At 39.7% G+C, this 27,387-nt stretch overlaps 1 protein-coding gene across 1 annotated transcript in view; it reads right to left on the bottom strand.

Moving 5' to 3' along the window:
- The window catches only part of pth1r (parathyroid hormone 1 receptor), a 46,526-nt gene extending 24,009 nt beyond the window's left edge, over positions 1–22,517 (bottom strand). Inside the window, exon 1 of the mRNA XM_004542844.4 lies at positions 21,334–22,517. Within this exon, the coding sequence (XP_004542901.1) occupies positions 21,334–21,402 (69 nt within the window). The 5' untranslated portion in view covers positions 21,403–22,517. The remainder of the gene's footprint in view (positions 1–21,333) is intronic.
- Positions 22,518–27,387: the final 4,870 nt, after the last annotated feature.

Genomic DNA, 27,387 nt, shown 5'->3' with positions numbered 1-27,387 from the left:
ATTATGCTGATATATGTTGAATTTTTCCACACACTTCAAATCAGTGTGAAATATTGCAATTTCTCTAAGTTATTTCTGCCATTTGAGTGAGACTGCTGTTCCAGCACATTAAGAACAAACATCCCAGCCTTTATAGTGGTGTTTAAGCCCCTGTGAAACAGTAAACCAAAATGAGGCATGGAGTTTCAGCTTTCTGTCTTAAAAACCAGACTCCTGCATCCAGGGATATAGAGGAGTATCATTTACCATTTCAAGAGGAGAATCTTGGGTAATATGTATGCCCCGTGATTATTTCTGAAAACTATTCCTCCTCCACTGGCCAGAGTCCAAACCTCCAAAGTAAACACACCTCTCACAGGGAGAAACGTGGACATTCTTATTTACTGCATTGCATTCAAAACACAGTATTCTTTTTGTGAAATGCTTTTGAGTTTGTGCCAAAATGAGAATTAGAAAAATACACAACATATAAATATGTGTGTTTTCATCACCGGTCGCTAGAATACAAACTCCACTTGGATAAACCACAAGTTTCTATTTGTCTTTGCAAACTGCAGCTTGATGACTTAAACTGCAGCCCTCTGCAAGAATATAAGACCAATATTGAGAGAACTGTATTTAGGGTGCTCAGTCAAGAGAGCGTTTAACCGCTAGGATGAAATGCTAACATTATACAGTGTGGGAGTGAAGGCACATTTACAGTTTAGTTTTAGTTTTCTATTTTCAGCATTTGGTCATTAATGCAAGTTGTATTTATCTGTCAGAGATTGATTTGTCTGGCATGACAGTTAAATATTTTCAGTGTCCATTTGTTGATTTTCAAATAGTTTGCACCAAAGGTTAAAAAAAATTCTAATAAACTGTCCATCAGAAATGTGTCATATGGCTAGACGCCATGCATACATTGAGTGGAGACACTGGGTTTCCACTGCATTACCAACAGCCTTCATTGCGGACTGCTTTGCGCTTTTTATTTCTTCTTCTTTCTTTTTTTGAAGAAAGTTGTGGCTAACCAAAGTCATTTCCTGTAATGTCCTACACGGAATCAGAGAGTCAAATGGTGGAGCTTGTGAGGTAGACTTTCATTAGAAAAAACAAAACAAAAACTCGAGTATCCAAAAAGTTTAAATGAACCACAAAAACCACTGGATTCAGTGGAGTATAATTATCTGCAGTGAGTCAACAGTGTATTTGGATTCAAAATAAAGCTCAGTGATCTCATTAGTACTATCTCAGACCATGAAAAAGTTCTATCAAAAACACAACATAAAGCGAGTTCCAATCATGACGGCAAAGACGCAAGCATTTTTGAGCAAAACACTACAGCTTCGAAGTGGCTTGAACTTTGTACTGATCTCCCAGAAAGTTGAATGTAGGGACAATTCCTTTGCCAAAATTAATATACTTTATCCTCAAGCTAAACTCAGTGGGCAATAAAAAATGCATCCCAACAGCTTTGATTACTTTCAGAAGTTTGTTAAAACTGAATTGTTGAAATCCTGTCTATACACGAGCCCCATCTATGCATTTTGGCTTTTTACATGCATGTAGAAGGTGTTGTAGGTCTCTGAAAAACTTCTTCCATAGTTAAAGATGTTCCGGTGCTCCATTTCAGCATTTACACTTGAACTAGACACTGCAGATTTTAGCTTTCAGTATCGAAGGTGTGCATTTTTATCTTCTTTTTCAACATCAGACTGTCCCTGTGTTATTGTTTAAAAGGCTTATGAAAAGCCAACATTTCTGTGGAGTTGGGGTTATATCCAGTTTACGCTAATAAGACAACAGTCGAAGAGAAAGGATTATTAATGATCTGCAAGAAATTATCATTGGCCAGAATGTTTGTTTTTTTACTTTTTTTTAGCAATAAACAAAAAATAAATCCACAAGACCAAAAGTTCCAAAGCAACCACTCAATGCATGGAGGTAAACAGACACTACATAAACTAGCTATGAGCTTTTTTTTTTCAAATCAAGAAGAGTTTTTGATTTAATATAAATGAATGTTTATAAATATATGTTAGGTGAAGCTGGCTCAAAATTCAGTCTGCACAATTGTTAAATATATATATTTTTGTGAGTAATTTCTTTGGTGAAGGTGAGTAAAAATGCATCAACATCTTAGCTATTCCTAGAACTGTACTCTACTGCACAGCTGCCTCTGATGTGCCTGGAATCTGCTGGAGCCACTCTTCCAGCTTGGGCGTTATTGGTCTTATTGCTCCTATCATTGTGGGGCCACTTTGGTCTTTACCTTTCACATCTGCTCCAGTTGTTCCTTCAGCCCCTGTTACTTCCCTGTTTTTTGTGCTTTTCTAGCCACTAGTCAGATTACTTGATGTCAACCCCTTCTTCAATCAGTCCATGATATATCCAATGCAGTGGCTTGGTATTCCATGATAGTTTCTCATCACTGTTGTGTCTTCAGATATCTGAGGAAATCTTAGAGCAGCTTATCCCTGGGGTCATCTTTCTAAAGCATTCATTGATTTTTCATCTTTCTTCCTGGATTCTGGCTCTGCTCTCCTACTTTCTGTTGGCTGTAAAGCCTCCGCGTGTTGGACTTTGGGTAAAAAGCACCATATGTTGTAAGGAGTTTTTATGTCTTGACATCAGTGGCATTTATGTTCTCCTGTGGCCAGCTTATTATTCCAGTTGAGTAACAGTCTGATGAGTGGTAGGTCATATGTATTGATAGTTCAGCTCTTATTCCTACTGCTACCTTCTCAGGATCTATCTTACCTACTGAGATATTTGACTGGGGTTGATCTTCATGGATCTTTATTGCGGACCCTGTTGGCTTATAGGATACCCATGTATTTGTAGCTGTCCTGTATATCTGCTATTATACCTTCTGATATCTTAACCCCTTCAGCCTTGATCACGATACCTCTCTTTGCAATTTTCCAGCCACACCTATCCAGCCAAATGGCCTCAAATGTTGTCTTCCACTGAGTTCCTGATTGATGTTATGAACACACTTTACCTTGTATAGTGCCAAATACTCCACTATCAACGTGTGGGGCATTGAGTCGTAGGTTTTCTTGTAGTCCAACCAGACAGTGCTGAGATTAGTCTTCCTGGTCTTACAGCCCTGGTGTAGTGCTCTATTAACCAGCAGTTGGTGTTTTGGCCTTCTGGTATTATTTTCAATGCCTTCTGAGCTGTGCTTATATGTTAACTCATGTCAAGCCTACTCAGCTTGGTTGCTATGATGCCTTAGAGGAGCTTCCATGTTTTAGAGAGAGAGCTAGTTGGCATGGTAGTTTCATGGTGTCATAAACTTGCAGGGATCTTTCATGATTGTGTTAGCAAGTCAAGATGAGTACCTGCTACTAGCAGCCTGCTTCTTTGTGTTGCCAGGTGTTTGTTGATGGAGTACCACTTCTTCAGCCAGTTGGTGTGGATATCAGATCCTGGTGCTATCAGCATTTCATTCTTGAGACACCTTATAAGATTTTTGCCTTTGTGTTGTTAACTGGTTCTTTTTCTGGGAGGTTGCTGCTGGATCTTTGGCAAACAGACCATTTATTCTCTTGGCCTTTGCTTCTCTGGTGTATCTCTTCAGCCTAGTCACCATAGTTATAAGCCTTTGCTTGGTAGTTTGTAGAGCCCCCAATTATGGACATTTTTTGTCATTCCCATCCATCCAGTACCCACATCTCATAACTTTTATAACATCCTTTCAAGTTTCCCTGATTTTGGCTTCCAGCCTACCTTTCCATAAGGGCTTTCTCTATATGCATTCCTGATCTTATACCCAAGTGTATCTAGGATTACTGTAGCAGTGGCATATATGAGCTCATTGGTTACAGTGATTTCATATTTAAAAATACTACCAAAATTGTGGGTAAAACCTTAACAACCATGAAAGCAGAAGAAACTCTGAAACAAAATTTCTATAACTATTATTAGAATTATTTTAGGCCAAACTTCACATGACTTTAAAAGCACTGGACACATATTCTGTGTTATTTCAGTTCAGTGTTTGCAGATGTTTTCACTGTCAACATAGAACCTCTCATCACAACTCTGGCAGTGTTTTCAGTGGGAACCATATTAATTTTTCTATAAGTTCAGAGACATCCAATAATGCTTCTCTGTTAGACAATCCCTGTGCGAAGATAAGGGTTTTTTTTAGGTAATGGTCATAAGTAAGGCTTTCCATTCCAGATCACACTTCATCACATGAATGATAAATACTACACATATAATATTTACTCTGGTTGCTGTGAAACGTCTCAATTTTAGGAATACAGCTGAATGTTTGTTTTATGTACTTGTTTTGGTCATTTGCCATTCTTTACACCATAGGCTAACATTCACTTCCTTGTTGTTGGCATGTGCTCAAAATTTGATCCCAAGGGCTTTTGGACTTTCCTGCATGTTTTTTCTTCACAAAATAGTAAGGTTCTAGAAAATTATAACTTCGCTGAATCTAGTGTTTAATGGGCTGTCTACTATCTGGAAAAAACATGAATATGTTACTTTTGACATATTGCGCCGCATGAATGTTTTAGCGGATGAGGTTCCTGGATATTATAAACTCTATGAGTCAGTGCCACTCCTCTTCAACTGTGCAATTTGCATTTGATGATAAAAACCACAAACCACAAGACTGGTTGTCCTTTGGAAATGCTCGCAGACCACATTCTGACTTAAAGCAGCATTTAGTTCCTAATTATACCCTGCTCTGGTCGTAAGCCTGAAGAACAGCACTTTTGTCCTTGATGGAAACATTGTGTGTACTCCGAGAGGCTGCACACAAGGCAGATAGCTGTGACTGTTGTTCTCACAAATTAAAAAGGGATCATTCTTGCATTATATAAGTGATTTAATACAGCAACTACAGACTGTTGCTTTAGCAAAGCAATATAAATGCACTATTTTAATTTTCATCAAAAGCTTAAAAACAACTAATGGTTATGCAACAGTCAAATGCAGTAGACATTTCATAATGTCTTAACGGATGTCACAAAGCAACTGATGAAACAAACAAAACAACGCTCACAGGTCACTGGGCCTCAATAGCAGAATGATGCACTGCCATAAATGCAACTTTATGCATGAAATAAGAGGATTATAGGTTAAAATATACATTTTAAAGTAGATTTAAAACCCATAAAAGGCTTATTTTGGATGTGTTTTTTCAGACCTTACATATGTGGCTTTATAGTGCAGATCGGCATTAATGGATTATGAGACCATCTCAGTCACAGCTTGGCATTACAGCTATTACCCCTTTAAATAACATCAGCTGATGTAAAACATTAGTAGGGATTAAATGCATGACTGAAAACAGGCTTCAATCAGTCAAAACTGATTATTCCATTTTTGTCATCTGTAACAGTAATGAATGATGTCAGGTTTGTGGGTCAATCCAATCATATACCTGCAAATAGCCTTGCCCTACAGTAATCAGAATCAGAATCAGAATCAGAATACTTTATTGATCCCTGGGGGAAATTATTTTTTGTTACAGTGCTCCATTTTAAACCAACATTAAGACAAGACAGACAATACGCTAACTAAGAATAGTACAATATATACATATATATACACATACATACATACATAAGTCACTTATAAATAAATAGTTGGAAAAGAAACATGTGTAGCTGTAGCAGCAAACAGTGTGTTAAGTGGATGCGTTGTACTTGTAAAAACTAACTATGTGAGGTTGCAGAAAGTAGGATTATGCAATATTTATTACCATGGACAGACTCATCCATTTTTAAATGAGACTCCCCACAAAACTACATACTTTAGCAAGAATAAAAGTCACAGGTTAAACTTTGAAACATCTCAAAACTTTCTAAAGGTAAGTTTATTCAGGCATTTATGAAAAAGTTTCATCAATGAATGATGACAGTGAGAATACTCAGATGAGTTGTCCAGCTGTCCAGTGAGTGTTTTTCATTCAAGTCAACTCACTCATATCAGCATCTTTTCTACTGCTATATTTGTTTTGCTGCTTGATCCCATAATTAACAGTGAATTCACATAATACGCAGAGCCTTGTCTATCTCGCTGTCAATATTATGCCTACAGGGAGTTTTTCAATTAGTATCACAAAGCCAACTTTTACAATTCCAAATGAGTGTGAAACACCACTGAGCAATCTCAGCATGCATGCTGCATGTAATGCAGACAATGTGTCAACACCAAACAATGTAATACTGTCTGTTTAACACAGTCAGTTAGGGCTGGGTAAAGGAGGAGGGAGACAGACAGACAGACAGACAGACAGACAGATATATTGAGGCAAGAAAGCTTTGTCTTGGTGAAAAGGGTAAGACAGCTTATCCTTTTAATAAGACTAAAAGTAATTTATGGACATGCTAGAATTTTCACAGTCTACCTTGAATAACTGAATTATTATAATTTTAGTGAGGAAGGGGATGAATACAAAAAGACAACACATATAGAGGACAGCACTTCAATCAGCCCCTTTCCACTGTTAACCAAAGGGACACCAAGGGGCCCGCTGCCCGCTAAGAACTAGGACAAGGGCACTTTTTGCATAAGACCCCTCATCATAACTGCCTTCCCAATAAAAAGCTCCAAAATTGTGGACTAATTGGACATAGCTTAATCACCCAAGGTGTCTCTCTTTGCCTGTTAATATTGCACTCTTCTGATTTGCTGAAGGGGGCCACTTAGAGTGAACCTCTTGCAGATGGTCACCTTGATTGAAGTGCTTTTCAGGGCAGTCAATAATTTCAAATCAAAAGCAAAGGAAAAGTCATGCTCTCAAATTGAATAGAACCACACAGGGTGTAAGAATTATACTCCACGCTAATAAAATAACAATCAATATCAAATACGTATTCAGAATGTAATTAACACCTATGTAACCACACTAAATGCAGTGGAATTATTTCTAGATCAAGACTACATAATGTGCATTTTTTCATATTTCTGCATTTATACAATGATAATAATCAAATCTGACAGCAGTAAATTTTCATGACCTGCAATATGATAATTAAAATAATCTTGTGTTGCATATACAGTTGTAAGAGTTGAAATAAAAACTGACAAGGCTTCCAGGAAAAATACCTATACAGCAAAAACACAAACTATTAAGAAAGACTGAATAAAATTCAAACTGCATTTTCAATAAAGCCGTAATTCATACTCCTGAATTTTCTAAATACATTAAAACATTTATCTAATTTCTCAAATTTTAACTTCACTAGAAAATGCCTGAATGGGTTTTCTGATTCTATAAAACCTTTAAATGAAATGCAGATATATTTTATTGCGGACTTATTGGCGATAAACATATACAGAGGATCTCTTTAGTAAAACATTTAAGGATTTAATGTATTTTTTAAACACTAACATTAATGCACGTGAATAAGATGCACTTTATTTAGCAGGGAAAATTAAAGCAGACACAGGCTACACTGTTTGTGCTGTACTCCAGCTGAGAGGCCTGCAGCTGACCTGTCAGCATGAGCCGTCCACACTTTCTTACAAGGCCAATGGTGCTGAGGCCTTCGAACCACGCTCCTGTTTCACTAAACATTACTTGAAACTGTGAATAAAAGGTCGGTGGCAAAACAGAAAAAAGTCAGGATTGTCATGGTGCTGAGTTTTTGTCAAGTAATGGTTTAATTTGTCTAATTATATGTTTTCTTTTGAAAGCATTACTTTAGGTCTGTTTGTGCTTGAGCGTGTATGTGTGCGACTGCAGGTTTTCTCTCTCTTCCTGTCCTTTGTCGGCTTATCTGTTCATCTGCATGTGTTCCTACTTTAAGTGGTGATTATACTCTGTTGTGAACATGGGAAGCTGGAGGTCTTGTGATACTTCACTAAAGCCTGACTGAATGGCACTTATCTAATAGCTGAATTTTAATGTAAACACGAGTTGTTACGGTCACAGAAAATTTGGTAGCATGTGGATGTCCCCTCATAACCTAGGACTCGCTGTTTGATAACATCACTTGGACCAAAGTGAACCATAGCAGACTCACAAACATGGGTGCAGATTTAGCTTAGTTGGATGTGCAGCCAACCATATGGCACGTGGCCGAGAGCAGCCGGCCCGGATTCGAGTCCGACCTGCAGCCCTTTTATCTACTGTATTTCGTTATCCTGTACATGTTCATACATGTGTAATGACAATTAAGTTTGAATCCTAAAGCTAACTATAACATACCTTTTAGTTGCTGCATGGTTGTTTCTGTTCATCTGGACGTAGCGTTTTCAGTGGGAGAAACTGAAAACGCTACGTCCAGATGAACAGAATGAACCTTTTGGGATTGCTGTAATATTATTCTCACTGCATTGTTATGTGTTTTATATATATTGCAATGACAAAACTCATCATTCAGTTATGAGCTCGACTTCAACGCTAGTTTACTGACTTTGTAAAAGAATATGTGAAAAATAAACAGATCCAAGAATATCAATTCCCTGAATTTGTGCTTACTATTAGAATAGCCAAAGTCCACGGGTCATACATAAAAAAATGAAAATCTATTAACATTTTTAACCAAACTTTTTGACTTAGACTCATTACAGCCCAGTCTGAGACTCATTACTGCACTTTTCTGTCATCCTGTCACACACAAGCCACAAGTGAAGATTGGCAATAACAAAAGTAAAAGCATGTGGCCAAGAAAGAGAGGTTTTCATTGGTGTAAACTCACTTGAACACATGTTTTAAAAAGCTTACAAAGAAAAGCTGGTTTAATTGCTGCAAAGTAAGCACGAAACTGAACTCTGACGAGATCAACCCCATGTAGCATTTTGTCACTGACAAACTGTTCTTTCAGTCAGGATTGGAGCAATAATCAATCTAAATATCAAATTGGTACTTCACCAGAAAACAGCAATAGAAAGTAAAAATAAGCTAATAGAGATAAAAGCAACAGCTGTGCTGCACATAAAGAAATATATATTTTTGACCACTTTATTTTTAAGGAGACAGCCACTCAGTCCAGTTCTGAACCTTCGAACCTTAAACTAAGTTTGAATTGTTGCACAACGGGAAAAGGCTCACATCTTTGAATTAAAATGCACCTACTGTTGCAGTGCAGTGATGAATTAAAGGACAGCTGATCCTTTGCATATCAATACTGTTTTCAGAGTTTTTCTCTCTAGCTGATATCGATCCCTTTCAAATTCATCCCAGACAAAACAACATCTGTCCTGTCATATGCTCTAAACTGAAACCAATATTTTCCATTGCAGATCAGATAAGCTTAATTGCCCCCCCAGAAACCTTAAAACTTACATTTTTATCTTTAAAAAGCACCCGTCTGATTTACTATTGAACTCCGCTAAAAGACAGACAATAACAACGGGTAAATCTTATTCATTATAGGTATGCTTCTTTCTTGTCAAAAATCGGATAGTTATTCAGTCAGTGTATTGTGTTTGTAATGGCTAATGTAGCTTAAAGCAGTGAGTAAGAGCACGCTAAATAAATGATGTAGACCCTAATGTCTACATCATTTATTTCTCACTATAATAAACAGCCTTCCTTGCCCATCAGGTCAGCTCAATACAATCAGCTATCACTCCAAATGCTTGTATGGGAGTATGTATGATTGAATGCAAGACTGAGACTAACCCTTACCCTCGACAAAAACAATACTGCCACACTTGTTGGTATATTTTGTTTTCTCTTTGTTGTAAAAATGGCTGGTTGAAATATATGTTTCTTACTTAAATAATTGCTTGTTTGTTTGTTTTTTTTACAAAGAAACACAATTTCCCACGAGAGAGGACACGTGCATATCTCTTTAAAATGAGATAGAATTGAAATGATTTTATGAAAAGAAGGTAAATTTATTACCTTCATTTATTTTTGATGTATTTTAAATCTTCATTGCATCATGTTTAAAGTATAGTATAGCATTTCTGTAGCCATGAATACAGCTACATCACACAAGGACATTTTGTATAAATACACTTCGAATATGGAACAATAAAGCTCTGAATAATAGTCAGTGTATATGGAGATCATACACCATGCTACATGTTTAAGGATTACATTTTAAATATTGCATCCATTGAAGTTAGTCCACATATGGATGCAGACAGTTCAATGACTGAGTGCCAACTATGCACCATCATCCGCTGTGGGACTCATACAGTGCACTAATTCAATATTTTTGGTGTCTTTGCAATTTTAAATATTTAATAGTAACTGAATCCACCAAAATAAAACAACAAATAATTGTAATAAAAAAACTGCCTGTACCAATAAAATAACCCAAATTATATAAAAAAAAATATTTTAAATGTAATTAATTTTTGCAATATTTTATTTCTATTCATTACATTAATAGGGCCACATTAATCACAGTCTAGCAAAGAGAGACACAGTGAACCTTAACCAATGAGCAATAAGCTATAATGCTGGAAGAAGAATTCATGCAAAATAATTTGTGACAAAACTTGAAATTAATCATGTGTCTGACCTTCACTACACAATGAACGGTACTTTTTGTAAATGTCAGTCTGAAAACATTCATTAAATCTCTCCACGACCAACAAGTATCTTATACGAAGCACTCAAACTTGAGATCTGTGATGACTCAAACTATAACTTTTTAACCGCATTGAGAGGGGCTTGTCTTTAAATGCCACCAATTTAACACAGAGAAAAACCCATCCACCCACTGTTATCTGAATTTAAATTGGCTGAGATTTCCCCCTGTACTGCAGTGTAAGGATTTTTTACTTATTGCTGGAAAATCTGGAGCTGTGAACTGCATACTTACAAACCCATAAGCCCCTGAGTTTTGCAATGAAACTAATAAAGGTCCTTTTAAGAAATCCAGCCTCCTCTTAGCCATAAGCCATGTGCCAGGGGAGTATTCCTACCCAAAATTTGAACCGCTTCCAAATTACGCAAACAACTGAATCACGTGTGAAATCCTACTCTCTGTGCCCACAGTAATTAAGGAATTGACTTGGAACTGTCTACCGACCTAATTTGTTGTTGCATTTAAAAGGACAGAATGAGACTGGAAGAGTCTGTATATTTGAAATTCAATCCGTTCGCTAACAGTGGGGGTAGGGCTGAGCTGAACTGTCGGTCAGTGGCAAAGGCATCTGCATAGCTGAGAATTTTCACATGTCAACTCAACGGAGGTGCTCTGGGATTCCAAGCATATTGCCCGCAAAGAAGTCTGCACCACAATATTGATACAGCGGGTAACTGATGAAAAAAGACTGCATAGGACTCAAACTCGTCACAGAGCTGACAATCAATCAGCGTGTCCCTGACTTCTAGCAATGTTGAGATTATAATACACTGTTGGTCTTAGGTCCAACAATTTCTAGTTCCAATGCTTAAATAAAAAAAATGTTCATATTGGTCATTCTCAAGACTGTTTGCATTTGAATTTTGCACAGACTTAATCTTATCAGAAACCGACACGAGAGAAAAGACTATCGCAATGAATTAGAGTACTTCAAAGATTCAGCTTCTCTTTGATAAGCATCACCACAGTGCATGATGCTGTTAGTCAGCTGAAACTCCACAGGAAAAAATTATTAGAGGTTTTTCTGCTAAATTGTTAAATGCAATTGGGTGAAGCATCACTGACATCACCAGCTGGTTTCTCGTCAGTATCTTTGTATAACTGCTGCTCACTACTGTTGCTTTTGAAGAAGCATCAAGAGAAGCATCACTGAGTTTAAAGAAGCAGATTTTTACGAGTTGCCATGGTTAAACAAATGAAGCTGGAGTTTAAAAAATAATAAATAAAACAAAATGCAATGTTTTCACTACAACACCATATTTTTGTGGGTGCTAAAGTCATAGGAACATAGGAACCATCATAAGAATATCAGTGAGAAGTGTAACTTTTTTCATTGAGGTGTAAAAGTGGCATTGAGTTACACATATTCTGGCATTCTTCAAGTGGAAAAGTTAAGAAAAAAAAAAAGCAGAGGTCATGGTAAGTCAAGAAAACAACCCCTTTCCTGAGTCAAATACTGCCATGGTGTTACCTTACCATGCTGGTGAAACTGAAGACTCGCGTATTAACACATGCGTTATGGGTCTGACTCACAGGCCCTCTGAAAGCGAGCAATGCATCGGTCAATACGCCACACAGATGAATGCACTCCTGAGAGAAAGTTACAAGAATTAGATTATTCTGCAGTTATCTCAGGAGGTGGTGTCAGCTACTGAGAGTAAAACTCTCAGCGTGAGGAGAGTATGTGTGTGAAGGTTATTTTTCCCACTACAAGTTGCCTCTGTGAGGTAAATCTTGTGCTGATCGCACGAAAGTTCCGGCAAACATGCAAACTGACGACAGCAAGCGCATATAGCAACGAGCGCTTACTGAGGTTACACCTCCATACTGCTTAAATCTACAACACGTGCTGTAAAAACCAAATTACAAAACAGGATGTCTCAGATCTGCCATCCTAATCTTATTAGGATGGAGAAATTATATCCTATCCAAGTTGGGTATAAATACCCTCTGTGCACTAGAATACCCGCTCTTAAGTCCTTCAGCTTCATGTGCTACTGTTGATTTTTCAGTCCATCATGCACAATTAATGGTAAATGGCCTGTATTTATATAGCGCTTTACTAGTCCCTAAGAACCCCAAAGCGCTTTACATATCCAGTCATCCACCCATTCACACACACATTCACACACAGGTGATGGCAAGCTACATTGTAGCCACAGCCACCCTGGGGCGCACTGACAGAGGCGAGGCTGCCGGACACTGGCGCCACCGGGCCCTCTGACCACCACCAGTAGGCAAGGGGTGAAGTGTCTTGCCCATGGACACAACGACCGAGACTGTTCAAGCCGGGGCTCGAACCGGCAACCTTCCGATTACAAGGCGAACGCCCAACTCTTGAGCCACGATCGCCCCAATTACACGATTCTCTCTGTTGTTTGAGGTATAAATGTGTTGTTTTTGGTGTTTTCAGTGACTCCACTCAATCAGAGTGCAGTGTCACTGAGCCATCTCCACTCAGCCTCATACTTCCAGTGGTTAGAGCATCATCCATGACTATACCTCCAACACAAGTATAAAAGCCCCTTTTCCCCCCTTTTCATTATATAAAGAAAAGGGGGGAAAAAACCATAAAGACTGTGTTCTTGTGATTTCATCATCTTGAAGCAAAGAAGCATGATGCTGAGTGTGCGCAAAACATTTTAAGGCTGTAAAAAAGCAGTGAAACATTGAATGTAAAGTAAGAATACATGCCCCAAAAACTGAAACCAAAAACTGGCCTCCTGTGGCTCTCATGAGGCTGATGATTCTGATCCTTCCCTCACTCTCTGTTGCTCACCTCACTGTATATTAAATTCAAAATCAATGTATGAAAAATTATTTGGTCACACAGTGACTCGCTCCATACTAACACCAGGTTCCAACAGCAAGAAATCCATTATTTCCCCCACTCTGTTGCTCTATAGCAAAGATCCAATGCCCAAGAGAGGAGTAATGCATTTAAACTCACTGATTAGAACAAACATTTAAGGGCTTTTTCACTAACTAGATTATATTATTTTGCCCTGTAGCCACAGACAAAAGGTAGCAATTTCAGAAGCAAGTATTAATTTGTAAAAGGTATGAAAGTGAAGCAAAAGCAGAGAGGCAGACTGAGAGCACACACAGTGCAGCACCTCGGTTAGGTGTGGGCACACAAGGCACAGTGACTGATGTTTAGAGATTTCATGTAGCACAAATAGTGCCTGGTTAGAAATTGGGTGTAACTCAGAGAGGTGCATTAAATGATCACTAGGAGCTCACTTCAGTGACAACCATTTAAAATGGCTCCTTATCTCGCCTTTAAATGCAGTTATTTTCTGCAAAGCTGCACTTCTAGTGATAAAGAGAACAAGCTAAAGTGGATCCAATATAAAAGATTCTGTGTTTGAGTGGTAGATGGTGGCACATCACAAACTCATGTGAACTCACGTGCTAGATTATTAATTAGTGTTTTGTTTGTTTGTTTGTTTTCCTCAAATGGATTTTAATGGATCCACATAGCTTGCTTGGCAGTCCTCCTTTAGCCTGTCCAGTAGTTTTTGATTCACTCATGATTAGGAGCAATTAGCAAATCCCTCCACTAAGCATAAGCTGCTGAGTTTAAACTAACTGAAAAAGTAAGATGTAAACTGTTAAGGCTGAATGACTTCCTACGGTTATTTTTCTGAGTGCTAAGCAGGTTAATTAATAAGCAACTTATCACAAATCCCAGTGAAAACGGATGAACTCAAGCATAACGGTAGTGCTGTAATGGATTGCTTAAAGAAGCCCCTTTGTTGTAAGCAGTAGTCATTTCTTCATTGTGTGTAAGGTTAGATAACAAAGCGTGTATCACATGATTCAGATGTAGACTGAAACTGGGTAACAAAGTTGAGTAAATTTTCATGTTAAAACCTCACTTCACTATTTAATCATTGCTGACACACCTCCTACTTTCTCTCCCCGCCATCTTGGGAAATGTAAAGGTCAGAAAGTCCAGCCGTGCATCAAACACACACACATTTCCATGCCTATCTTTGTGAGGACACTTATTGACATGATGTATTCCTTAGCTACTAATCCAAAGAGTAAAAGAATGCTGTACAGTGGCCCTGAAAGCTCATTGTACTGCAATTTGAACAAAAACCAAAGAAAAAAATATTTTAAAAAAGCAAAAAGATAACATGCAAGCAAATTAAGACAACATCTTCAATATTTCATCACATCACTGCAACATGTTTTGCTCTTCCATTGTGTTTCCTGTAATTGAAGCCTTTTATTTTATAAGTGCTGCCTCTGTGTTGGCAAATTAGTTATGATATGTTCTTGTGCTTTTCAATTTGGATTTGTTTTCTTGAGCTGCAGTGCCTTTAGATGTCAGGGCTACCTCAATAACTAAGTGTTTATATAATCACACCCCTTGCTCTAATCTACACCGCATTCCAGCTCGAACTCTAAATCCAAATCTTAACCCTCAAGTAGCCCTTTGAAAATTTGTCATCAAGAAAAAAAAGCAAGCGAGCCTTTCATCATGAAATATTCAATATATGAAGTATAAGAGATATATATATATATATATATATATATATATATATATATATATATATATATATATATATATATATATATATATATATATATAAGCACGCCCCTGCGGGCGGTTTATCCTTCAAGCTCGGGTCCTCTACCAGAGGCCTGGGAGCTTGAGGGTCCTGCGCAGTATCTTAGCTGTTCCCAGGACTGCGCTCTTCTGGACAGAGATCTCCGATGTTGTTCCCGGGATCTGCTGGAGCCACTCGCCTAGCTTGGGAGTCACCGCACCTAGTGCTCCGATTACCACGGGGACCACCGTTACCTTCACCCTCCACATCCTCTCGAGCTCTTCTCTGAGCCCTTGGTATTTCTCCAGCTTCTCGTGTTCCTTCTTCCTGATATTGCTGTCATTCGGAACCGCTACATCGATCACTACGGCCGTCTTCTTCTGTTTGTCTACCACCACTATGTCCGGTTGGTTAGCCACCACCATTTTGTCCGTCTGTATCTGGAAGTCCTACAGGATCTTAGCTCGGTCATTCTCCACCACCCTTGGGGGCATCTCCCATTTTGACCTCGGGACTTCCAGGTTATACTCCGCACAGATGTTCCTGTACACTATGCCGGCCACTTGGTTATGGCGTTCCATGTATGCCTTGCCTGCTAGCATCTTGCACCCTGCTGTTATGTGCTGGATTGTCTCTGGGGCATCTTTACACAGCCTGCACCTGGGGTCTTGCCTGGTGTGATAGACCCCAGCCTCTATGGATCTTGTGCTCAGAGCTTGTTCTTGTGCTGCCATGATTAGTGCCTCTGTGCTGTCTTTCAGTCCAGCTTTGTCCAGCCACTGGTAGGATTTCTGGATATCAGCCACCTCCTCTATCTGCCGGTGGTACATACCGTGCAGGGCTCTGTCCTTCCATGATGGTTCCTCGTCTCCCTCCTCTTTCTTGGGTTTCTGCTGCCTGAGGTATTCACTGAGCACTCGGTCAGTTGGGGCCATCTTCCCAATGTATTCTTGGATGTTCGTTGTCTCATCCTGGACTGTGGTGCTGACACTCACCAGTCCCCGGCCCCCTTCCTTCCGCTTAGCGTACAGCCTCAGGGTGCTGGACTTGGGGTGAAACCCTCCATGCATGGTAAGGAGCTTTCTTGTCTTTATGTCAGTGGCTTCTATCTCCTCCTTTGGCCAGCCTATTACCCCAGCAGGGTACCTGATCACGGGCAGGGCGTACGTGTTGATGGCCCGGATCTTGTTCTTACCATTCAGCTGACTCCTCAGGACTTGCCTGACCCTCTGCAGGTACTTGGTGGTTGCAGCTTTTCTAGCGGCCTCTTCATGGTTCCCATTCGCCTGCGGGATCCCCAAGTACTTGTAACTGTCCTCTATGTCTGCAATGTTGCCTTCTGGTAGTTCAATCCCCTCAGTTTTGACTACCTTCCCTCTCTTTGTTACCATCCGACTACACTTCTCCAGTCCGAACGACATTCCAATGTCATTGCTGTATAGCCTGGTAGTGTGGATCAGTGAATCGATGTCTCGTTCACTCTTGGCATACAGCTTGATGTCATCCATGTACAGGAGGTGGCTGACAACTGCTCCGTTCCGTAGTCGGTATCCGTAGCCAGTCTTGTTAATGATCTCACTGAGGGGGTTCAGGCCTATGCAGAACAGCAGTGGGGACAGAGCATCTCCTTGGTAGATCCCGCACTTGATGGTGACTTGTGCTATGGGCTTGGAGTTGGCCTCTAGTGTTGTACGCCACATCCCCATTGAGTTCCTGATGAAGGCTCTTAGGGTCCCATTGATCTTGTACAATTCTAGGCATTCCAGTATCCAGCTGTGGGGCATTGAGTCATAGGCCTTCTTGTAATCAATCCAGGCAGTGCACAGGTTGGTCAGTCTGGTCTTGCAGTCTCGGCTGATTGTTCTGTCTACCAGTAGCTGGTGTTTTGCGCCTCTGGTATTCTTGCCAATTCCTTTCTGTGTCCCGCTCATGTATTGACCCATGTGCCTGTTCATCTTAGCCGATATGATGCCTGACAGGAGCTTCCATGTAGTACTGAGGCAGGTTATTGGTCGGTAGTTGGAGGGGACCGGTCCCTTCTTGAACAAAAACCAAAGAAAAAAATATTTTAAAAAAGCAAAAAGATAACATATATATATATATATATATATATATATATATATATATATATATATATATATATATATATATATATATATATATATATACATATAAGGTGGTTTTCCCATATAAAAAGGCTTCAGTCTGGCACGCGGTGGACAGTTGTCAGTGAGGTGTCCACTGACATGTGTAAATGGGCCCTGACAGGCTTTGTTGTCCCTCTCTGTCCTAATGGAGGCTAAACAGAAAAGGCATCGAGATCAAAGTCGCATCCAAACTGTTTGAACTCTCTGAGGAAATGAAATAAAATAGTGGCCGGTGAGGCCAGCATTTTCATCACACTCAGTGCACTGATGGTAATATAAGCAGAGAAACACACATGCAGACAAATATTTATACACTCACTGGCCTCTTTGTTAGGTACACCTGTTCAATTGCCCATTAATGCAAATATTCATAAATCACACGGCACCAACTCAGTGCACTTAGACATGTAAACATGGCCAAGGTAACCTGCTGAAATTCAAAGTGAGCGAAAGAATGGGGAAGAAAGTCACTATGAACGTGGTTGTTGATGGCTGACAGGCTGCTCTGAGTATTTCAGAACCTGCTGATCTAGGGGGATTTTCCTGCACAGCCGTCTCTAAAGTTTACAGAGAACGGCCTGAGAAAGAGAAAATATCCAGCGAGTGCTCCCAATAAAAATGCCTTGTTGACACCAGAGGAAAACCTGAGCTGATAGAAAGTAACTGAACCATTCATTACAACCAAGGTTCACAGAAGAGCATCTCTAAATGCGCATGTCAAAACTTGATGCATCTGGGCTAAAGCAGCAGAAGACCACACCGGGTACCACACCCACAGCTAGGAACAGAAAACTAGTGACTACTGTTCACATGGCCTCTCCAATATTGGACAATATTGTCCTGACACAATACCATTAAAGCATTGGTTACACACCACAACCTACCTGAGTAACATTCCTGAACATGTCCATTCCTTTATGACCACAGTGTATCCATCTTCTGATGGCTAATGCACCATATCACAACACTCAGATCTCAAATTGGTTTCTTGAACATGACAGTGAGTTCACTGCAATCACATGCCCTTCACAGTCACCAGATTTCAATCCAGCAGAGCAGAGAGGAAATACAAATCTGCAGCACCTGTGTGATGCTGTCATGTCAATATGGAGCAAATGTTTTCAGCACCTTGTTGAGGCAGCTGTGAAATTAAAAGGCAGTTACAGTACAAGCAAGATGTAACTAATGAAGTGGCCAGTGAGTGTATAGATGTAGACAAGCTGAGTGTGAAGAAATAACTCACACAAACTATGAACAGTTGGTGAAAACACGCAAAAAACATTGTCTCTATATAGTATAATGTCTCTATATAAATTTATCAGCATTCATTATTAATTAACAATACATAGTGAATAAATAGAATTACCACACTGGATCGGCTCTTATCTGAGAAAGTTTGGAGGCTAACTCTGTGCATGAAGCTGCATATGAAGTAGAATTAAAAGCAGCAATCAAACAGTCTGTAGTTTCAGCAGTTTTCTCTTAATGACTAAGTGAAAAGCACATTTCTGGAATAAATTTAGGAGGACGGCTCATTTCATGCATCTTCAGACACACATATATTCGCGCAAACACAGACAAGTGGGAGAAAATTATCATAAGTCATATTTGAGATCAGTCAAATGGGTGTGCAGAAATGAATTTCAATAATAAAGCCTATTTCACAGATGCAGCAGCAGTTCATTTGAATCAGTAAGGCGATATCTGCTGCCCCTAATTACCAGTGACAGATTGGGATGAGATTATCCGCCACTCTAATCTTTGTTATGAATCTCTATTGAGGATGATTCAACAGAGATGGATAAAGCTACTTTGAATGATTATTGGGAAAAGGGGGGGGGGGATTCAGGTATTCATTGTTTGCTTTTTTGGGGGGATCAGTAACTTTAAAGTCTTTTAACTGATGACACAGGGGTACTTTATTATGAAAATGTATTTTCTGTGTGCTCTGCTCTCCTCTTGGATGCATTCGGCTGTCGACCACAACCGTGATCCCTTGATTTCAAATTGATCAACCATGTCTATGAATATCAATTGAGCTGTTCTCTGGTGAGAAAAACACAGACGTCGTTCATCTGTGGGGAATTTAAGAGTTCTGCATCAGTCAGTTCAGTTCGGTATAACTTTGAAAAATATCCTCAGGGAAATTGGCGGTCTCTGGTTTAACACAACATTGATTGAACTACTTAATCTAGAATTTTAGCCACAAAGAAAACTGCTGATTCTCTGCACAAAAAATAGGAAAAAAAAGAAACGAAAGGAAAAAAGTTTTGGCTAAAAATGTCAACAACTGATATTTTCCACACCTTGTGAAACTAGTCAAAACTGCCTTGTGCAATACTAAACATGACAGCCGTCACAGTCAGATTCTGTCCAGAGCTGACATAAACCTTGACAATGTCATGCTGATGCAGTTACAGTTTGAGTTCTTCCAGTTAGGATCCGAACACATGCAAGTCATCACAGAGGGAAAACAAAGTCATGAGGTAAAAATTAAACGCTCACCAAGCTTTCCTGAAAGCAGTGCTGCCTCTTAATAAATGTAATAACCGAGTAAGTGAGGCAGGCAGTCACGCTGAACAAAGGCTCTATGAGGCAGTGCTTTGTCTGTCAGCTGTCACTACAGCTTGCCTGCTACGGTGTAAAACACAATTGAGATATTCCTTGTCAGTCCCCGTATCAGCCAATTTCGTTCAGATAAAAATAGCAAGTACACATTTTGATATTTGTATTTTTAATACGAGGATTCGCAGAGCCTCTGGGAAAGTTGTAAAACGCTGTATTTTGAAAACAGCATGTCTCAATTTTTAAAATATTCCTTCATATTCTTTCTTCAAACACAGACCCAGATTTTTCCGCTCTTAGTTTAGATTCAGTGAACATCTACATCCCGTTTGGTTACAGTCTGGAAAAAAATAAATACTTTTTTGTGGAGAGGAACACTAAGCAAACACCAAACTTAAAAACGGGTAAACACCATTCACAGACAGAGCCTTTGAACGACTCAGTGTTGAATCAGCTATAAATACACAGCTATGTTATAATTGTTTTCCTCTGCCATCTAAACCAATGAGCCTAGAGGTCCTGCGGTACAGTGATGGACCACATCACTGGGAAAATGCACTGTACCTCAGAACCTGGGCGAACTGCCTGTTGAATGCACAACAGCCTCAGCCAAAACACACAGAACCAACTTCGTGTGCTGCTCTGCCTGCACAGTGTGTTTGTGTGTGTGTGTCCCTGTGTATGCAGACATTCTAAATACAACTGTGGCAACGTTTGAAAGCTCAATACTTGATCACCGTGTTGGGCGAGTTGTTCGGCCGCTGCTGCTGCAGATGTGAATGAAAATTTCTAGCCCCATTTTGACTGCACGAGCTGCATCAGCTCATGCGGGTCAGAGCTTTTCCGAGCTTACAGCATGAAACGTGATGTAGTAAAACACAATGCTCTGCCTTTTAGGGCAGCTAGGTTACTGTGTGCTTACACAAACCCTAATTGTACTGTTAGGGTGGGAAGAAGCACTTAATGGAACAAGAGCGTAATCACTAATCACAGCTGCTTTTTGTTAGCTGCCATGTCCACCTCTTAAATCCTGTTAGGGAACTGACAATATGTCTGTCATTAGTCAACCGTCTCTCTTGAAATTTCAGCTTAAATGTGTTGTTTTCTTTTCACTGAATCTGGCAAAACAGCCATGTGGTCCGATAAAGCAGCAATTTCAAGAGTTTGACTTCCAGCGCAGAGACAATTAAAGGTTTTGAGCAGATGCAAGTAAAAAGCTTTTGACAACAGAGGCACTTAGTCTCTCCTGGAGGACGCACTCTCTCCTTAACACTGAACACATTCTTCCTCAATCATGATTTTCAAAAGAAGCAATGGACAAATTTTGCGGAAATCAGAGTGAATTTTGCAGATTTCATCAATATGGGATGCAAAAAATAATCATCCTAAAGGAGGTACTTGAGTTTTACTTGGCACACAGCACATGCACATATCTCTCTGACAACCTCTCAGTGATCTGTGCACACTTTACCAACATTAAAGCAGCATCTTGTCTATCAGGCAGGGTAAATGTGCTTATTGCATTTTTATTTTCATTTTGAAATGACTTACCAGGCATAAACCGCTGAGTAGAGAGATGAGTAGAAAGTCCAGATTGCGGAGAAGCAGAGAGGATCCCATCCCTGACCTGAGGCAACTCTACCTCCAAGAGTCCTTGCAGGGCTCAGACAGATGCTGATTGAGCTCGGATGAAATTATTTAATCTACTTAACTCTCTTCAAAGTGGAACGAGTTGTGTTTTTTCACTCCATCTGGCCTCTCGATGCTTATGATGGCTTGTGAAATCATAACTCTGTAATCGCCTCGCTCTGCCCTCGATTTAATTTCCTATAATCTACTATATGCTCCGGCTCAGTCTGCTCTCTTTATTTCTCTGCATCTGTCTTTTTTCCTCTTCTGAAATTACATCCACATGTCAGAACTATTTATGTCGCCCTAGCTCTGCGGTGGGAAGTTCAAATGATTCTTTGTAGGGAAGAAACCGACGCTGTATTTTTAGGTCTTTTAAATTTCCCCCTCAGACTAACTTAAACACTTCAGTATGGAGCTGTGCGCCTTGCGGCTTATTCCAGTATTCTTTTCCAAGCGTTAGATCAGCGTTGTACAAAAATAAGCCCGAAACGTATCATTCCATCACCAGTCGCTGCTGAATTTCACAACTTCAATCCTGTGACTCATGTCACCATCAACAACGCACGGATCTATCGTGCAGGGCGGCAGTGGAGCAGAAGGATCGCAGACAGGGTCTACTTTGTGCATTTAACAGTAAATGGCAGCCAAGTGAAAGAGCGGAGCGTGAAATTTCAAACTTTTAATAGAAGTGTCTGATTTGCGTGTTTCAACTCAATCACTGTACGCGTGTTCGCTACCCCTGGTTACCGGTCTTTTTCTTTCTTCTTCTTTTTTTCTTATAAATTAATAAAAGCACAAAACGGTAGTGTATCAGTTGTCATGTCCACAAACCGTGCCGAATTATAAATCTATCCACCGTGACAGACAGAAACGGCATGTATGGAACTCTGTGGATCTGCTTAAGCTACCGATGGTGATGTGAAAAGCTTCAGAAAGGAGGAAAAACGCCAACTTGGTCTGAATAATTTAGGCTACTTACTATCAAGAGAAACCCAAATTCACCCTGACGGACAGATAATTCGCAAACGCGTGTTTGTTCGCAGAGTAAGCGCAAAACTTGAAGTTCCTCGTGTTGAGAAAGCGTCTCCAGATGTGGCAGGAGGCAGGTCGTGCTCAGTAGTGAGTATGTGGATGGAAAAGGAGGGGGGAGGAGGAGGGGGGGGCGGAAAGGAGGCAGGTAGGGTGGAGCGTAAGAGCTTTTCATTGGTGCGCTCTCTTACGTTGGAATAAACCACGGCTCCGAAATGACATATTTTCTCACCCCTCAAACAAACTCCACATTCAACAGATCGCAGGGCCTTTGCCAAACCGCTTTTTTCCCCCTGCACTCTCTCAAAAGTTGCAACTACTAGTAGGATTGGATTACTGAGACATAATGCAGGAGAGCGTGCACAATTTTCTTTTAACGAATCAAGATTTTTGTTTGGAAATGAAATAATAGAGGATTTGTGGACAGTCTCATAGCAGTTTGTCTATACTTTATACTTTATGCTTTTTCGCGAATATGTTTGTGTGACATTGTTATTTTAATCGTGCAGGCAGACATAATTATTACTATTATTGTAATGGTGATAATAATATATACAAAGTCGTTCCTAATCAAATACCTGTTTATAACTGATTATCAGGTTAAGAGACGATTAACCCTTTAGTGTCCAAATATAATACAGGCCGCCTGGTCTTATTTGGTAACTTTGGGTGTAAAAGTCCGAAATCATACATGAGTGAACGCTTTTTCCGCCGTTCTTTCAGATTAACCTCAGCTTTCAGCTTTGCAGTTGTTTTATATTACTGACTTTTAAAATTGTTTAAAGGGGGGGAAACAGTTTTTGTCTTCACGGTTATAATTAAGTGAAAACTGGTATTTAACATGAACAAAATGTTAGACAACTTGAAATATGAACTATAAATGTTTTTTGTACGTTTTTTGAGCCTTGGTCTCTCTGTTTTTCATAATGTCACTTTTATATCCCAAATGTCCAAGCACTTTATGGACTCTGTGATAGATACTAAAGTAGTTCCTGTCCACCTGGAGACAGAGACCCACATTGACACTGATGACACATGATGACACTGCCATGCCAAACCAGGCATGAATGCATGCAAACATCACATATATGTTTTGACTATCTTCCTTGTTCCTTCCTTCCTTCACATTTCATTCTGTAATGAAATTATGTAAGTGTCCCCATCCCACTGAAAATTTCCACTTTCTGATTTTGAAGTCTTTCAATCCCGCTGTGATGTCCTCATTTGACCAAGGCAAGTGGGAAGATCTCCAGCTGTTTAATTTTTTTAAGTGTCTTTTCTCAAAAGTGATTCTAGAACCACCAGTTCAGCAGGTTATGATGATGGTTTTCGGGGAAAATGGCAAACACCATTGGAGCTGCTTATTCCAGTTGCTATGGTACTCTGACAGCAGAATGTACAGTGCTGTTTTTTACAGTGTGGTCACAGTTGTGATCAAATGGCACAATGACTGAAATGCCCCAGCTGTTAAACCATGCAGAGTCCCAGCTATCATAGAATAGTTGTAGGATTATAAAACCACCTCACAGGCTCCCACAAGCAGAGATATAGTAAAAGGCAATTTCAGTCCTGCTGGGTGTAACCTACAGTGCACCACCTAGAAATACCCAGCTACACCTTTTCAAAGAACAAAAAGGGTACATATTTGGGCCCAGGGAGTAAAAAGGTACACGCTGGCACCATTTCATCTAGATTTTAAAACAGGATTACTTTTAAAAAGATTGTGTGTGTGTGTGTGTGTGTGTGTGTGTGTGTGTGTGTGTGTGTGTGTGTGTGTGTGTGTGTGTGTGTGTGTGTTCAGGGATATGCAAGGTCTTAGGTGAAATATAAATTTTCAAGATAATTTCGCATTAAACACAGGAGCACACAGAAACAGTACATGGAGGTTGGGGTGATGGGGATAAGGTTGTATGTACCGATCATGGTGGCCAGCCTTAGCATGTGATTTATATTATCTTGTTTGTGTTTGAAGTACATGCCGAGTATTATAAAGGGAATGAGCTCTAGGCGCAACATAAGCATGGAGGCAGTGTTTTTGTTTTAACTGGGTCAAGTTTTTCTATAAAGTTGAAGTCAATTTATCTAAATTTTCATGATCTGTTAGCAAGTTGAGCCAGTGAGTTATTGATCATTTTGGGTTTTTTTTCCAATTAAGAAAAATAGCTTTTAATGCAACATTTAAAGGCATTAAGCTACAAGCTTGGAGGTTCTTAGGTACAGTCAAAGAGAAGAAGTCAGATCCAAGTAAAACAGAGGAGGTGAGATGCTGAGGCTAGCTCTGTCGAAGGTTCTAGCTTTAAACTTTTCTGAGGCATTTGTTCTCCAATTTGTTTTGTGCTCTGACAGGGCATTAAGATATAGACACCAGAGGTTCAAGACTGGTTTCCACATGGTACAAACCACAAGTATGCTAGCAAGTACAAATATCAAGGGTATCAAGGGTACAACAACAGCACTTTAGATGGTACTGCCCCAGCTACATGCTACTGCGCCCATTAAGGCAATTTCTTTTCTGAGAATATAGTAAGCACTTTGATACAACTGTTATTCTGATATATATAAATAAAATTCTTTTGTATTGATACAATATATCAAGCATCAAGCAGTGACTCACTATAAAAGCCATCAATGCTGATAGACAACCGTGATTGGCTGCTGTTGTGGATGAACATCGTGTGTATTATCCATCAGAGAGAATAATGTTTCAGCAATCAGCTTTAAAGTCATTAACTGCCATATGCTTCCGCCACACAGGGCACAGGCTGGCATCTCATGCTAACATTGTTTTCATGCATCAAATCAAAGTTTAAGTCGCAGCAGCACTCATCACGTGTGCAGTTATACTTGAATGTACGTGTTTATTGTGGGGTTTAAAATGCTCCAAATCTTTGTAGTTTGGCGTTTTTGCTCATGTCTTTTAACCAGCTGATTAACTGTACGTTTTGTTAACAGTGTGAAACTAAGATAGAATAATGACTCAGTGGACAAATTCATAGCCCCAGTTCTCTGTGTACTAGGATGGATAATGGGTATTTAGTAATTTGAGCATAAAAGCTCGCCTTAACTCAAGGTTCACTACATTTGTGGAGCTCTCAAGCCTTTTACAGTTGTCCCTAGAGGATACACACAATACGGTTCTTACATTCGATTTTCATGTGTATCATACCTGCTAAGAAAGTGTTGTTGTTGCTGCTCAGTGATACGTTTTTGAAAAAGTCAGTCAAAGATGGTATTTATATATTGTTCACTTGCAATTAAAATATAGGATATGATAGGACCTATAATTCAAGCTCTTTATTTGCCGACAGATTCAGTGAGGTGCAGTTGATGTCTTTGTTTAAAGCTGATAAGAAGACCAAGCTTTGCTATATTCTTTCTGCCTCTTCACGAAAAAAGCAACAACATATAGCGATTTAGTCTCTTATTTTTTATAAGGACTTGATGTCAGGTTGTTGCTGTGTCACTTTGCTCAGTCAGTCAAAGATAAAAGAAAAAAGCCGCAACATAACGAGAAGTTGTTTTTGCATGAAAAAATCAAAAAAGATCCAGTACCATTTTTATAACCCCTTAACTAAGCAGCAATGCACTATAGGTTATGAAACTGTGTGTCTTTGCACAGCATTGAAAAATAAAGATATATAAATATCTTTCCCATTTTCCACTTCCTTTTTTTAACTTCCTTATTTTCTTTTTGCTCTGTGTATTTATTTCTTAGAGGTCATGGTACTTACTATAACAATGTCCTCAGTATTAACCAGCAGAGCCTTCTTTTCCATCATAAATATAGGTTAATTCCTGCGGTGCAAGATAATACACAATATAAAAGCGGTCATAAACAAGCAATAAGATGTATCAATATATTTGCTCATCTGCCTTGCAGAAGATTGCACCCCACTGTGCCTCTATGGAAAACTCAAGATACAGTAGGCTGCAGAAGATTAACAGACGAGACTGTGTTTAAGACATATGCATAATCTCCACTCAGTTTTCAATTCATCTGTCAGGGTTTGTCTTTCTAAAACAGAGCTTTTCTTTTGAAACAGTCTCTGGGAAAGGTTAACCTTGCCTTCAAGCCAATTACTGTATCTCTGTGCCAGTTCTGCTGGTTATGGTCTTATCCATGGTACTTATTCTTAATTTTTCACCCTGTCCTGCATCTTTTTTCCATCAAATTTATCACAGAAACATTCTGTCCATCTGGAATGATTAATATCCATGTCCAGTAATTGTCTGTTAGGTTCAGCGCTCTGCTGTGACAGCACATCTCTATCTATCGATCTATCTATCTATCTATGAGCGCAGCAAGCTTCCATCATGGTTGGAGCCCAACTCTGTAGGAGACCAACTTGTATATTCTTGTTCTCTCACATTTACAAAAGGAATCAGATATCAAAGTAGATGAAAGTGAAAAAAGCTATTAAGAAATCTATTATGGTAAATGGTCTGTATTTGTATAGCGCTTTTCTAGTCCCTAAGGACCCCAAACCGCTTTACACAACCTGTCATCCACCCATTCACACACACGTTCACACACAGGTGATGGCAGCTACATTGTAGCCACAGCCACCCTGGGGCGCACTGACAGAGGCGAGGCTGCCGGACACTGGCGCCACCACCAGTAGGCAACGGGTGAAGTGTCTTGCCCAAGGACACAACGACCAAGACTGTCCAAGCCGGGGCTCGAACCGGCAACCTTCCGATTACAAGGCGAACTCCCAACTCTTGAGCCACGATCGCCCACGATCTGTTACACTTGGAGGAAATTAGCTGTTCCCCTTATCAGCTCTCATTATCATCCACTCATGTTAACTTTCTCTACTTAGAAAAAAAAATAAAGATAGTTTTGGCTTCTCCACTTGTCACAAGGGGTCGCCACAGCAGGTACCACTGCATGTTTGATTTGGCACAGATTTACCCGAGATGCCCTTCCTGACACAATCTCAA

This window comes from Maylandia zebra, linkage group LG18 (genome assembly GCF_041146795.1).
Source record: "Maylandia zebra isolate NMK-2024a linkage group LG18, Mzebra_GT3a, whole genome shotgun sequence".
NCBI classification, from domain to species: Eukaryota; Metazoa; Chordata; class Actinopteri; order Cichliformes; family Cichlidae; genus Maylandia; species Maylandia zebra.
The sequence above is the reverse complement of the archived record's forward strand: the minus strand, read 5'-3'. Positions and strand labels throughout refer to the sequence as shown.